The 15,680-nt window shown below is 49.4% G+C and overlaps 4 protein-coding genes across 4 annotated transcripts; 2 read left to right on the top strand and 2 right to left on the bottom strand.

Annotated features, from left to right (window-relative positions):
* Positions 1 to 9,035: 9,035 nt before the first annotated feature.
* Positions 9,036 to 9,670, bottom strand: LOC127302814 (auxin-responsive protein SAUR36-like). The gene has a single exon (XM_051333448.1). The coding sequence runs from the start codon at positions 9,580 to 9,582 to the stop codon at positions 9,148 to 9,150; it is 435 nt and encodes a 144-aa protein (XP_051189408.1). The 5' UTR covers positions 9,583 to 9,670; the 3' UTR covers positions 9,036 to 9,147.
* LOC127302812 (auxin-responsive protein SAUR36-like) lies at positions 9,652 to 11,223 on the top strand. The gene has a single exon (XM_051333445.1). The coding sequence runs from the start codon at positions 10,609 to 10,611 to the stop codon at positions 11,053 to 11,055; it is 447 nt and encodes a 148-aa protein (XP_051189405.1). The 5' UTR covers positions 9,652 to 10,608; the 3' UTR covers positions 11,056 to 11,223.
* A 593-nt stretch (positions 11,224 to 11,816) lies between these two features.
* LOC127302815 (auxin-responsive protein SAUR36-like) lies at positions 11,817 to 12,245 on the bottom strand. Its single transcript, XM_051333449.2, has one exon. The coding sequence runs from the start codon at positions 12,243 to 12,245 to the stop codon at positions 11,817 to 11,819; it is 429 nt and encodes a 142-aa protein (XP_051189409.1).
* Positions 12,246 to 14,053: 1,808 nt separating this feature from the next.
* LOC127302813 (auxin-responsive protein SAUR36-like) lies at positions 14,054 to 14,500 on the top strand. The gene has a single exon (XM_051333446.2). It carries the CDS (start codon positions 14,054 to 14,056, stop codon positions 14,498 to 14,500), a length of 447 nt encoding a protein of 148 aa, XP_051189406.1.
* Positions 14,501 to 15,680: the final 1,180 nt, after the last annotated feature.

Below are 15,680 nucleotides of genomic sequence, written 5' to 3'. Positions count from 1 at the left end.
CTCATATTCGAGCAATAACCATCCGGAACATCACGACGTATTTGAGCCACCCGAATGCCTCCTTCTTTTGGATGGAATCAAGGCAGTAAGTTGGCATGCGGCTTGAACCAATTCTTTTGACGGCCAATAGGACGCTTCATGTGTAATTTTTCCCTATCACGAGAGGATCTCAATATCGACGCGAGCCTGGACAATATCCTTTGACATCCCGGGAATGTTCAGGCATGTGTGAAAGACGGACTCCGCGACATTCTTTACGATGTGCATCACATCGATGTTATGGGGAAGTTCGAGGTCCTTGTAATACTCGAGCTTCGTTAAAGCCGCCTCGTGAGTCCAGTTGTGCGTTACACCATATCCCTCAAATTGATGGCCAGTTGGCGTCGCTGCCGGCACGAGAGCACGTAGCTCGGCTTCAACAAGTGTACCATCAAACTTCGGCACATCTTTTTTTTCATGCCCAACTTTGCCCTTCTTGAAGTTCTTTTTGTCTTCTCTAAACGGATGCCTCCTTTTGAGGAACTGTCGATTCGTGTCAAACGCAACATACTTGCGACCCTTCTGTAGCCAAAGGAACTCAAGCCGATGCCTGCACACTGGGCATGGCCACTTACCAGCTGTACACCATCCACATGTTAGGGCGTACCCGGGCATGTCATGCATGGTATCGCAACCAAACTCTCATGCAGAAGTTTGTCTTCGATGCTCGATCGTACGTCAATGTCCCGTGGTGCCAAGAGTGGTTCAAATCTTCCACAATCGGCTGCATGTAGACACTCAAATTCTTCCCGGGTAATGAGGGCCTGGAATGATCGGCGACAGTAAACATGGTCTTCCTCGTCATTAGGACTCCGGGAGGGAGATTGAGCGGAATAACAAACACGGGCCAGCAACTGTAATTGGCATTGGACATACCATATGGATTGAAGCCATCTGTTGCTATCGCAATTCTGACATTCCGAGCCTCGGCTGCCTTAAGGCGGTGTTTTGTATCGAAGTTCTTCCATCCCGTACCATCGGATGGATGTCCCATCTTCAACTTCTTGTTTTCGTCCATGAATCTCTTCCCATACTTGTGCCACGTCATCTGTTTGGCTGTCTCCTCGTGCATGTAAAGCCGCTGGATTCTTTTTATGAATGGGAGATATCGAAGAATCGACTTTGCGGTGCTTGATCGCCTCACCTGACCATCCTTTCCCGTTACCTCTTCATACCTAGATCGCTTACAGATGGGACAGTACTTGTCCTCCGCATACTGTCTCCAAAATAGAACGCAGCCTTTCGGACAACGATCTATCCTTTGATAATCCATGTTGAGGTCCTTCATAATTCTCCTCGTCGCGTGCAGGCTTTGAGGCAGACAATGATCTTTGGGCAACATGTTACCAGTTGTTTTCAGACTTGCTTCAAAGCCCTCACGGGTGGTGTTGTACCGGGTCTTGTCGGCTAGACATTGGGAGATGGCATCGAGCTGAGAAATCGCGGCGCCCTCGTACAGAGGCCTCTTAGCCGCGGCAATCATATCATAGAAGGCCTTCGCGGTTGGCTCTGGTTCCTCCGGTTCTGGCGGCGCCTCCGGTTCTGGCGGCGCCTCCGGTTCAGCGGCGAATCCGGGACATCGGCATGGACGAGATCATCTAGAAAGTCTCTAACTCCATCGTACGCATTGCCATTGAGCCGCTGCCGCATCACCTCACCTCTGTCACGTTCGCGCTCATCAAAGTCGATTTCCGTGACGTACCCATGCATATACCCATATTGCAGAAGGTGTCTATACATTTCATACTTCAAACGACGTTGACGCTTCACGCAGCGAACACAGGGGCAAAGTTCCCGAACCAGCCCCTTTGTACAACGCGCTAACTCATTCACTAGAAAATGGTTCTTCCTTGTCAACACATCTTTTTTCTCGATCGCACTAACACGCTCATTGTACATCCATCCATTATCAGCCATCCTCTGCTTTATTGGGAGCCAAACCACAGACATAGCATTTATATCAAATAGGAAATTAAATGCATCATATTTTTATTTATTTTACCGGGCGAACCGCATGCATCAACCTACATCTCTACTAGGTGGGCTCCTAGCAGCCGCCGGATCCGTAGTTGGCTACGTTCTCCATGCTCTACCCCGGTCCAAGTCAGAATTTCGGCAGCACCTCCCCGCTGCTCTCCCGATACACGTCTCGGCAAAAAGCCGAGAGGATGTGCATCCGGAGAACAACGGGGAGGCGCCGCCGAAATCCTGACTCGGACCGGAGTAGAACATGGAAAACGTAGACAACTACGCATCCGCCGACTGTCCCGTAAATGCCGCAAGCGTTACGGTTCAAAATATGCGGACCACTAATGCATATTTATCCGCGTAACGCTCGCGGACGGGAAGTGACACCTAGGTTACGCAACTGGACTTGGAAAATGAATCTAGTGACATAAGAAAATGCGGAGAAGGGGAGGCGATGTTTTAGCTCACCCTCGGCGGACGGAGAGAATCGCGTGGCGATGTCGAACGTGGAGGTGGCGATGTCGGTGGCCGGAGCGAATCGCGTCAAGATCCCGGGTCGTCACGTCGGGGTGCTCACGCCGGTGCCTATTTAAAACAATAAACAAAATAGTCAATAAATCTGCAACTAACAATTTACCCTAAGTAACATTTTTATTTATAAGTACCAATTTATCCTAACTAACTAACTAACTACCAATTGGTTACCTAACTAACAACACTAACTAACTAACAACTAACAAATTAACAAAAAAAAATGCATACCTTTGAGCTCTCCATGGAGCCGGCCGGTGAGGGAGGAGAGGCTCGGCGGCACGGCTGCGGAAGGAGGGGCCGGGCGGTGTGCTGCGGGAGGAGGGCAGCTGCGGCGTGCTGCGGGAGGAGGAGGGGCGGCGCGGCGCGGTGTGCTTGCGGCGAGGGGCCGTGGCGGGGCGGCCGGGAAGGAGGCGAGAGGAGGAGGGCGGCCGGTGGAAGGGGAGGGTCGGGGAGGAGGGCGGCCGGGGAAGGGCGGGGCAGGAGGAGGGCGGCCGGGAAGGGGAGGTGCGGGGCGGCCGGCGGCGACGGGAGGTGCGGGCGCGGGCGGCCGACGGCCAGTGCGGGGCGGCCGGCGACGGGGAGGGGCGGCGGCCGGCGACGGGAGGTGCGGGGCGGCCGGCGACGGGGAAAGGTGCGGGCGCGCAGGAGGGTGGCGGCGCGCGGCAGGAGGAGGGTGGCGGCGCGGGGCAGGAGGGTGGCGGGCGCGGATAGGGTTGGGAGCTGGTCGAGCCAGACCAGCTCCCTTGTAACACGGGTCGGAGCGGCCCCCCTATGCCGAGGGCCGGCTATACGCCGAGGGTGGCCCTCGGCATAGACCCTTTTTTCAATTTTGTTTTTTATTTTTTTTGTTTTTTCTCTTATTTAATTTTCTGACTACATTATACTAATATATATATATAATAATTAGTTCATATAAAAAATTGACCGCGTCGACGTTAAATCGATCGCGCGGTCCACCCCTTTGCTGTGCGGTCTACCTCTTTGACCGTGCGGTCTACCCCTTTGTCTGGCCTCCAACGGCGCTGCCCCTATGAACTTTAATGTACCTTTGCGTTTATTTATGTCATAGGAACAAGTAAATGGGAGTGGGTCGGGCTCGGGCGCGTGTCATAGGAATAAGTTACCATCTTAACTTAACATTTTCTCCCATAGACGAAACCCTAATCCGGTAGCCCCGCAGATCTACCCCTTTGACCGACCTCCGATGACAGTTGACCCATGGACTTTTCTCTTACTTTGTGTTTTGTTAGGTCATTGTAACATGTAGTATCAATAATTACCCTATCTTACATCAATATTCCCCCCGGTAGACGAAACCCTAATCCGGGAGCCCCGCAGATCTACCCCTTTGACCGGCCTCCGATAACAGTTGAACTATGGACTTTTCTCTTACTTTGTGTTGTGTTAGTTCATCGGAACATGTAGTACCAATAATTACCCTATCTTACATCACTATTCCCTCCGGTAGACAAAACCCTAATCCGGTAGCCCCGTAGATCTACCCCTTTGACCGACCTCCGATGACAGCTGATCAATGGACTTTTCTCTTCCTTTGTGTTGTGTTAGGTCATAGGTACATGTGGAAACAAGGATCATCCCATATGATCTCAAGTTTCTCTCCGGTTCAACTCCGAGGGAGTTCCCCCCTATACATGCAGAATCTGCCTAAGTGTAGGAACCCCCTGTCCGAGAAGCCGACACACACAGGGGTAGCCTTGGATATAAAACCATCTCAAATCACTTTTGTGCATTCCATGTGGACACACACAAGTTTTGGGGCCATTCCCTAGATCCGATGCTCGATTTCCGACGAAACCCTAGTTCTGTTGACCGCGCGGTCTACCCCTTTGACTGCATCCCATCGGGGGTCCCCCGGTGGGCATATGCCTCCATTTGAGCTTGGTTAGGTCATAGGTACATGTGGAAACAAGGATCATCACATATGATCTCAAGTTTCTCTCCGGTTCACCTCCGAGGGAGTTCCCCCCTATACATGCAGAATCTGCCCAAGTGTAGGAACCCCCTGTCCGAGAAGCCGGACACACCTGGGGGGGTAGCCTTGGATATAAAACCATCTCAAATCACTTTTGTGCATTCCATGTGGACACACACAAGTTTTGGGGCCATTCCCTACATCTGATGCTCGATTTCCGACAAAACCCTAGTTACGTTGACCGCGCGGTCTACCCCTTTGACTGCATCCCATCGGGGGTCCCCCGGTGGGCATATGCCTCCATTTGAGCTTGGTTAGCTCATAGGTACATGTGGAAACAAGGATCATCACATATGATCTCAAGTTTCTCTCCGGTTCACCTCCGAGGGAGTTCCCCCCTCTACATGCAGACCGCCCAAGTGTAGGAACCCCCTGTCCGAGAAGCCGGACACACCTGGGGGGGTAGCCTTGAATATAAAACCATCTCAAATCACTTTTGTGCATTCCATGTGGACACACACAAGTTTTGGGGCCATTCTCTACATCTGATGCTCGATTTCCGATAAAACCCTAGTTCTGATGACCGCGCGGTCTACCCCTTTGACTGCATCCCATCGGGGGTCCCCCGGTGGGCATATGCCTCCATTTGAGCTTGGTTAGGTCATAGGTACATTTGGAAACAAGGATCATCACATATGATCTCAAGTTTCTCTCCGGTTCACCTCCGAGGGAGTTCCCCCTATACATGCATAATCGCCTAAGTGTAGGAACCCCTGTCCGAGAAGCCGGACACACCTGGGGGGGTAGCCTTGGATATAGAACCATCTCAAATCACTTTTGTGCATTCCATGTGGACACACACAAGTTTTGGGGCCATTCCCTTGATCCGATGCTCGATTTCCGACGAAACCCTAGTTCTGTTGACCGCGCGGTCTACCCCTTTGACTGCATCCCATCGGGGGTCCCCCGGTGGGCATATGCCTCCATTTGAGCTTGGTTAGGTCATAGGTACATGTGGAAACAAGGATCATCACATATGATCTCAAGTTTCTCTCCGGTTCACCTCGGAGGGAGTTCCCCCCTATACATGCATAATCTGCCTAAGTGTAGTAACCCCCTGTCCGAGAAGCCGGACACACCTGGGGGGGTAGCCTTGGATATAGAACCATCTCAAATCACTTTTGTGCATTCCATGTGGACACACACAAGTTTTGGGGCCATTCCCTACATCTGATGCTCGATTTCCGACAAAACCCTAGTTCTGTTGACCGCGCGGTCTACCCCTTTGACTGCATCCCATCGGGGGTCCCCCGGTGGGCATATGCCTCCATTTGAGCTTGGTTAGCTCATAGGTACATGTGGAAACAAGGATCATCACATATGATCTCAAGTTTCTCTCCGGTTCACCTCCGAGGGAGTTCCCCCCTATACATGCAGAATCTGCCCAAGTGTAGGAACCCCCTGTCCGAGAAGCCGGACACACCTGGGGGGGTAGCCTTGAATATAAAACCATCTCAAATCACTTTTGTGCATTCCATGTGGACACACACAAGTTTTGGGGCCATTCTCTACATCTGATGCTCGATTTCCGACAAAACCCTAGTTCTGATGACCGCGCGGTCTACCCCTTTGACTGCATCCCATCGGGGGTCCCCCGGTGGGCATATGCCTCCATTTGAGCTTGGTTAGGTCATAGGTACATGTGGAAACAAGGATCATCACATATGATCTCAAGTTTCTCTCCGGTTCACCTCCGAGGGAGTTCCCCCCTATACATGCATAATCTGCCTAAGTGTAGGAACCCCCTGTCCGAGAAGCCGGACACACACGGGGGTAGCCTTGGATATAAAACCATCTCAAATCACTTTTGTGCATTCCATGTTGACACACACAAGTTTTGGGGCCATTCCCTTGATCCCATGCTCGATTTCCGACGAAACCCTAGTTACGTTGACCGCGCGGTCTACCCCTTTGATCGCATCCCATCGGGGGTCCCCCGGTGGGCATATGCCTCAATTTGAGCTTGGTTAGGTCATAGGTACATTTGGAAACAAGGATCATCACATATGATCTCAAGTTTCTCTCCGGTTCACCTCCGAGGGAGTTCCCCCCTATACATGCATAATCTGCCTAAGTGTAGGAACCCCCTGTCCGAGAAGCCGGACACACCTGGGGGGGTAGCCTTGGATATAGAACCATCTCAAATCACTTTTGTGCATTCCATGTGGACACACACAAGTTTTGGGGCCATTCCCTACATCTGATGCTCGATTTCCGACGAAACCCTAGTTACGTTGACCGCGCGGTCTACCCCTTTGATCGCATCCCATCGGGGTCCCCGGTGGGCATATGCCTCCATTTGAGCTTGGTTAGGTCATAGGTACATGTGGAAACAACGATCATCACATATGATCTCAATTGTAAATACGGTTCACATCCGAGGGTGTTCCCCATATACATGCAGAATCTGCCTAAGTGTAGTAACCCCTGTCCGAGAAGCCGGACACACCTGGGGGGGTAGCCTTGGATATAGAACCATCTCAAATCACTTTTGTGCATTCCATGTGGACACACACAAGTTTTGGGGCCATTCCCTACATCTGATGCTCGATTTCCGACGAAACCCTAGTTCTGTTGACCGCGCGGTCTACCCCTTTGACTGCATCCCATCGGGGGTCCCCCGGTGGGCATATGCCTCAATTTGAGCTTGGTTAGGTCATAGGTACATTTGGAAACAAGGATCATCACATATGATCTCAAGTTTCTCTCCGGTTCACCTCCGAGGGAGTTCCCCCCTATACATGCAGAATCTGCCTAAGTGTAGTAACCCCCTGTCCGAGAAGCCGGACACACCTGGGGGGTAGCCTTGAATATAAAACCATCTCAAATCACTTTTGTGCATTCCATGTGGACACACACAAGTTTTGGGGCCATTCTCTACATCTGATGCTCGATTTCCGACGAAACCCTAGTTCTGATGACCGCGCGGTCTACCCCTTTGACTGCATCCCATCGGGGGTCCCCCGGTGGGCATATGCCTCCATTTGAGCTTGGTTAGGTCATAGGTACATTTGGAAACAAGGATCATCACATATGATCCCAAGTTTCTCTCCGGTTCAACTCCGAGGGAGTTCCCCCCTATACATGCAGAATCTGCCTAAGTGTAGGAACCCCCTGTCCGAGAAGCCGGACACACCTTGGGGGTAGCCTTGGATATAGAACCATCTCAAATCACTTTTGTGCATGCCATGTGGGCACACACAAGTTTTCCAGCGATTCCGACGCTCCGGTGGTCTGTAACTTGGAAAACCCTAGGGCGGGGACCCCACACATCTACCCCTATAGCTTTCTCCGTGCGAGGGTTTACCAGTGGACTTTTTTATTTAGTTTGCTTTGTTTAGGACATATGTACATGGAACCGATAGGTTGGGCATACTTTACCATAAAATAGGCTCTGTTCGAGCCATGGCGGGGGTTTCCACATACAGATCCTGGATTTTACCAACTGGTAGCCCATTATGCGGAAATCGTCAACGCCGGGTACATCCAAGGTTAGCCAAACCTTACATCACACTTGTACATGTATGTTAGGGGCAGAAGCAAGTTTTCCAACAATTCTGACGCTCCGGTGATCTGTTTCTTGGGAAACCCTAGGGCGGGACCCCTAGGGTTAGGGTTTTACCAAGTGATCTGTTAGGGTTATAGTTAGGGTTAGCAATGTATGTGGAAACCCTAGGGTTAGGGTTAGAGTTAGGGTTAGGTTAGGGTTAGAGTTAGCAATGTATGTGGAAACCCTAGGGTTAGGGTTAGGGCTAGAGTTAGGGTTAGGGTTAGGGTTAGAGTTAGGGTTAGAGTTAGGGTTAGAGTTAGGGTTAGGGTTAGGGTTAGGGTTAGAGTTAGGGTTAGGGAAACCGTAGGGCGGGGACCCCGCGGATCTACCCATATGTACATCGATAGCAAATGTTGGGCCTAGTGGCTCCGGTTGACCCGTCTGCGAAGAGCGTCACCCGTGGGACCTACATATGCCATCTACGAATTCTTAAAAAATAGAACCATTTTTTACATAATTCATACTAGTAAATAAATAATAGAAACATATTATAAAGTAATATGAGAGAGAAAAAAAAATTAAAAAAAACCCTATATGCCGAGGGTGGCCGTCGGCATAGGGTGGCCATGCCCTATGCCGAGGGTGGCCCTCGGTGTCTGGCTGACGCCGTGAGCGGGCGGTGACGGCGCGGCCGAGTGGCGATGCCGGTGCTACGCCGAGGGCCAAGTTGACGCCGACGGCTGCCCTCGGCGTAGCCTCCTCTACGCCGACGGTATGTGTACGCCGACGGTCGTGTTCCGGCGGTGCCCTGGCGAGGAGGTACGCCGACGGCCCCGACAAAAAGCCCTCGGCGTAGAGCTTGGCCGTCGGCGTCTGGCTCCATTCCTGTAGTGATCAAACCAAGGTCACATTGCTATATTTTCCTGGCCGTCTACCTTCAGTTAGCACTGCACGCAGTATTACTGAGAAAAGTTTGAACTGCGTATTTTTCCTGACCAGAAAGATTGCAAATTTCATCATGAATCATTGTTCCATTTCAATATTGCTAACTTCATATTTACATCTTGCATCGAACAAAAATGGTGCCTGGAACAAAGGATTCTAGCTTGTCATTCTTCATAAGCTAACAAACAGCTACATGCTGGCTAAGCCCTACACCGCCGTCAAAGCGGCATGGCCTTGCAATGGAGCTCAGGAACGCCATCACGACTTCAGCAGAGGCATCTCTCCTGAGCAAGCACATGGCGTATTCCATGACCTTGGCATCACAGGGCAGCGTGATATGGCCGTCATAGCCACCTGTGAAGCCAAACTCCTCCTGAGACATGCTCAGGAGCTCTCCGAAGACCACCGTGCCGAGGTATGCCAGTGGCACCTCGAACCGGACCCCATCTGCAGTGTACAATGCGCAGTGTTCCTTTGCTGACACTGAGGTCGTCGTGTGGCACTCCTCGGCAGCTCTTTTTTCCATCATAGTCTGGGTGATCCTCTTCCTCCCCATGGCCGCCATCCTCTGCCACTTCTTTGCTAGTTGAGCAAGCCTCTTGGCGCTGACCATGGTTGCTTCTCTTTCTTTGTTGGCTCAAAGTTCAGAAAAACTCTTGCCTCAGGTGGTAGTACTCAGCTAGGTATTGTAGTGGTTGGCTTGTGGATGAAATGATGATGGTATGGTAGTGCTAAGCTGATAGATTTATAGGCGATGAGGGAGAGACGCATCATGCAGTGTAGGTGCAGCTGATCAATCTACCATGACAAGTTGGCAAGGGATAGAGCCATGAGGGCAGAACGTGCAGTGCTGCAAGAATACAGGAGCAAGCAATGTGATCTTGATTTGATTTTCTTGGGGCCATCAGTTTGCCACTTGTTAGGGACTGTACTAGCAGATGTAGTGTTGGGTGCCTGGATATCACAATGCTGAAACTGCAGGATATCAATGTGATCTTGATCTTGATTTGATATCTCAGCTAGGGCCAATCCATTTGTTTCTTGTCGGGGACAACGATAATCGATAATGCTAGCAGAGTGTGTTTGGTGACTCGAAGATCAAATCAGAGTGTGTTGCGTTGCGGCTTGCTTAATGGCTGATGATTAGGACGCATGCTTTATGAGAACTTGAGAAGTTATTACGTACGTTGTAGCTTATTAACATGTGGCCCACATGCCGGTTCCCCACTGAACCGATCGATATGGCATGCAGCCGCACACGGCCTGCGCCCGTGGTGTGCAAAATGCACTACTAGATCCGGCCAAAAAAAAGCCTAAATACACTCACCGCGCACACAGTTTATAGACCAGGCAGTTCATGCATCCATTCATTGGGTACACAGTTCGCGACTGGCCATACACTTGCAGTTAGCACTGCATGTTCAGAGTTCATGGCCCTGTCCCTTGCCAACTTGACATCTATGATAGTGTTGCTGCACCTAGACTGCATGCATTGCTCTCCTTTCTTCATCCTCGCCTATAAATTATCTATCGGTCCAGAACCATAGTTTCCATCCACATCCAAAGCACCGCATCTACCACAACTTCCATCACCAAGCAAAGCACCACAGCGAGCAACACACAAAACTCTCTGAACACCATGGTCAGCGCCAAGAGGCTCGCTCAGATGGCCAAGAAGTGGCAGAAGATGGCGGCCATGGGGAGGAAGAGGCTCACTCGGACTACGTCGACAGCAAAAAGAGCCGCCGATGAGTGTTGCACGACATCGCCCGTGGCAGTGAAGGGCCACTGCGTGGTGTACACTGCCGACGGAGCGCGCTTCGAGGTGCCGCTGGCATACCTTGGCACGACGATCATCGGCGAGCTCCTGGGTATGTCCCACGAAGAGTTCGGCTTCTCCAGCGATGGAAGGATCACCCTGCCATGCGATGTGGCGGTCATGGAGTACGTACTGTGCCTGCTTAGAAGGAACGCATCGGAAGAGGTGGAGAGGGCTCTCCTGAGCTCCATGGTCAGGACTTGCCACCTGGACAGTGGCTCGGAGCCGTCCATGGGAGTTAGATCAGTAGCGGTTTCTAGTTTCTGAAATCCACAAAGGGATCTTTTTAGACTTCTTAGCCATTAGTTACGAACTACTTACGATGATCCAAGGCCAATGAACTTTTGGGAAATTAACCAATTTTCCCGATGTAAATACGTTAGGTTGAGACTCTTATAAACAATCTTATATAAATATATGTTCTTTTTCACATCAGAGATGAGACCCCTGAACGCTGAGTTCTGCAGTTATGGTGTGACAAGTTAAGGCTCAATTGTATAACGGTGTGTATCTATAATGTGTTCGAGTTCACCAAAGATCACAGTATGCATAGCCCGGGAGTTAATCTTCCTTTACATATCAAAAAGTACACCAAAGATACGAAGAGGATGTGGTACAAATTGTCCCTGAAAAGGATTGTGGCACTGATTTGCCTAAATCACAGCGAATCTCTGATAGATCATCAAATCTTGTTCTGGTAACTCAAAACTTCTCTTCTCTTTTTTCTTTTCTTTTTCTGAATAAATCCTGTAATCAAAGTTCACGTCGTAACCGTAGCATGTAAGATAGCAACTCCCCATCTTTGCTCCTACAGAAAAAAATGAAGATAAAGTTGGCCATCTCGATTATCAACTGATAAATGTGGTCCCTTACTTGATAATATAATCATCAGCTACTTGTAATCTTCAAACAAATGTCATCAGGAATCTTTGTTCCATTTCCAGTCTACTAACTTCATATTTACATCTTCCATGGTACAAAAATGGTGTCTACATGAGGGATCCTAGCTAGCTGTCGTTCTTGAGAAGTTAACAAACAGCTACATGCTGCCTAAGCCCTACACCACCGTCAAAGCGGCACGGCCTCGCAATGGAGCTCAGGAATGCCTTTACAACTTCCGCAGAGGCATCTCTCCTGAGCAAGCACATGGCGTACTCCATAAGTGCGGCGTCACATGGCAGCGTGATACGGTCATCATCGCCGCCTGAGAACCCGAATTCCTCATGAGACACCCTCAGGAGTTCGCCGAAGACCGCATTGCTGAGGTATGCTAGTGGCACCTCGAACCGGACCCCATCGGTGGTGTACAATACGCAGTGTCCCTTCACCTGTACTGAGGTCGTCGTGTGGTCAGCGACTCTTTTTGCCGTCATAGTCTGGGTGATCCTCTTCCTCCCCATGGCTGCCATCCTCTGCCACCTCTTTGCCGATTGAGCAATCCTCTTGGCATTGACCATGGTAGCTTCTCTTTCTTTGTTGGCACAAATTTCAGAAAAACTCTTGCCTCAGGTGGTAGTTTACTCAGCTAGGTGTTGTAGTGGTTGGCTTGTGAGTGAAATGATGATGAGATGGTATGCTAAGCTGGTAGATTTATAGGCGGTGAGAGGGAGGGAGAGATGCATCATGCAGTGTAGGTGCAGCCGATCAATCTCTCATGACAAGTTGGCAAGGGACAGAGGCATGAACTCAGAACATGCAATGCTGCAAGAGTGTATAGACAAGCAATTAATGCTATCTTGATTTGATTTGATTTTCTTGGGGCCATCAGTTCTCCACTTGTTGGAGACAATCGACCGATACTAGCAGTGTGATCTTGCATCCTTGACATTACAATTTGCTTCCATACTCACCTGTTTCAAGTAGTGGCCAAAACAGAGGACCACATGTAAATTGGTCAATTGGGTCCATTTCTGTTTCGATTGCACAACGAGAAACCAATTGATTATTTTGATGTTGATGGGGTCCTAATGGTAAGAAGTATATAGAGTGGCCCCTGAGATGGAGATGTCTTGTCTAACAGTTTGTCACGGATCCTTACGGGAGTCATGATATGCAATTGTTCATGCTCCTTACAGTCTACACTTTTCTGCACATTCAGTTGTGAACTTGTGCTGGTCTAGCATATGATCTGTGTAGGTTTCCGTGTCTCGCATGGTAGCTGCTCCCTGTCGCATCTCATATCTGTTAGGTACATGAGTACATGACCAGAACCAAACCTACTGTGATTTGTGAAGACACCTTTGTTTCCTCTGAAAGTGGTACCTCGCATTTCCATGCTGAAGCAGTCGCGTGTTGTGTTTACTGCTCGACTGCAATGCAATGTACTCTGTATTGTATTTGCAACGTGATGTTTCCGGTTATAGTCGATATCCTCATACATGACTATATAGATGATCCAGAAGAGGAAACCTCTATAAGGATGCTGCCTGGGGCAATGTTCTTAATTCCTTGATGTTCAGTAGCATGTAATTATATGTACAGTGTTGGCCCTGTGCCCTTGTATTAATATAAAAATTACACCGTAGGGGATTCCCCTACAGTACAACTGTCAAAAAATGTTCAGGAGCATCGAGCTGTCCAGCTTCTCTCTGTACTTGTATAGGGAACATGTATATTCTGTACAGAGCTTTAAGGCTTGGTCAAGTGAATGTATGCACTTGTGACTGCAGCCGGCAACCCAAACCGATGGATCATGGATGCATGCATCCGAGTCCTAGCTTGCACATCACTGGCACAGGGCTTACAGCCATTGCCATACTGAGCGGTTCAGAGGAGGAGAAGCAGCATATGGGCCACATGTTAATCTGGCACAACGTGCGTGATAATCCTGAAATCCATTAGGAAGCAACCAAAACGATTAATCGGTAGTTCTCATGATGCACGGGTCCTAATCATCAGCCATTAAGCAGGCCGGACAGTATGGCAGCACACTCTGCTTTGATCTCTCCAGTAGTCCAGTCACCCCCGACAACAGGCAAATAGGTTGGCCCCAGAGAGATTGAATCAAGATCACATCGATATCATGGCCATACACTTGCAGTTAGCACTGCATGTTCAGAACTCATGGCCATGTCCCTTGCCAACTTGTCTCCCATGATAGCGTCGCCGCACCTAGACTGCATGCATTGCCCTCCTTTCTCCCATCTCACCTATAAATCCATCGGTTCAGAACCACATCTACCACAGCTTCCATCACAAAGCAAAGCACCACAACAAGCTAACTTCCATCCCTGGCATACCTCACACACAGAACTCACTGAACACCATGGTCAGCGCCAAGAGGCTCGCTCAGATGGCCAAGAAGTGGCAGAAGATGGCGGCCATGGGGAGGAAGAGGGTCACTCGGACTACATCGACCGCAAAAAGAGCCGCCGATGAGTGTTGCACGACATCGCCGGTGGCCGTGAAGGGCCACTGCGTGGTGTACACTGCCGATGGAGCGCGCTTCGAGGTGCCGCTAGCATACCTCGGCACGGCGATCATCGGCGAGCTCCTGGGTATGTCCCACGAAGAGTTCGGCTTCACGAGCGACGGAAGGATCACCCTGCCGTGCGATGTGGCGGTCATGGAGTACGTCATGTGCCTGCTTAGAAGGAACGCATCGGAAGAGGTTGAAAGGGCTCTCCTGAGCTCCGTGGTCAAGAATTGCCACCAGGATAGAGTCTTGGAGCCGTCCATGGGAATTAGATCAGTAGCTGCTTGTAGTTTCTGAAATCCACAAAGGGGTCTTTTTAGACTTCTTAGCCATTATTTAGGATGATGTAAAAAAAAAATTTCATATGGGAGATAGTGAATGGAACTATAGTACGTAAATGTATGTTCTGTTTTCACAGCATAGTTGAGACTCGAGTTCTGCGGCTACGGATGTGATAAGTTAAGCTAAGGCTCAATTGCATAATGGTGTGTATAAGCGTGTCTATAATGCGTTTCAGTTCATTAAAGATCATAGTGTGCATAGCCCGGAGTTAATCTTCCATTATATATATAAAAAGTAGACCAAAGATTCGAAGTGGATATGATACAAAATGTCCCTAAAAAGGAATAGTACTGATTTGCCAAAATGACAACAAATCTTGTTCTGGTCAGTCAAAAATTCCTTTCTCTCTCATTTCTCAGTTTTTTGATTAAATTGTGTAAAAAGGTCCATACCAAACATGTAAGAGAGCAGCTCTCCACCTCTACTCCTACTGAAAAAAATGAAGATAAATATGGACATCTCTAGTATCAACTTATGACCGTGGTCCCTCGCTTCATAATAACTTTTAGGTGTTTGGGCCACTGAAGAGATTTAATCTGGTTTTTCATCAACACTCTGTCATGGGCATGAGGTTAGACTAGATATCTTCATCCCAGGGGCCACTCTACATATATCATTTCATCAGGATATGATTGATCAAGCACCCAAAATATCAGAAATGGACCATCATCATCAATCAGTCATATGCCTCAGGTGAGTTATTCTCAAAAAGAAAAAGGAAAGCAGGTTAGTATTGTTAGAGATGTATAGCACACTTTACTGTACATCCTAATGTATTATAGGTTTCCTCTACTTTTCTATACTTGTACATGTATTGGGTATTTTCCTGTGAAACTTGGTATCAGAGTCCGTCCCCTTGTACCAACTCAATGATTCTCCAGCACGCCGCCGTGAGGCTTTTTGGCCGCTGCTGCTACTCCCATTCTTTCTCGTCGTGTTTTGTGCTCTAAGGGCTCGATTGGTAGCTTGCATGGAGGCCAACCAGGTCTTGGAGAGCAGAAAATGGCATGATTAGATGATTGGGCTGCGGCTACGTTGTAGTTGGCACGCGCGTCAAAACACCTCTGGGCCAGACCTATGGGGAACGCCCGACTGTTTCCCAGAGCCAACCTTGTCGCTGGCTCCCAACATCCAA

The sequence above is a fragment of the Lolium perenne genome, chromosome 5 (assembly GCF_019359855.2).
Source record: "Lolium perenne isolate Kyuss_39 chromosome 5, Kyuss_2.0, whole genome shotgun sequence".
NCBI classification, from domain to species: Eukaryota; Viridiplantae; Streptophyta; class Magnoliopsida; order Poales; family Poaceae; genus Lolium; species Lolium perenne.
The sequence above is the reverse complement of the archived record's forward strand: the minus strand, read 5'-3'. Positions and strand labels throughout refer to the sequence as shown.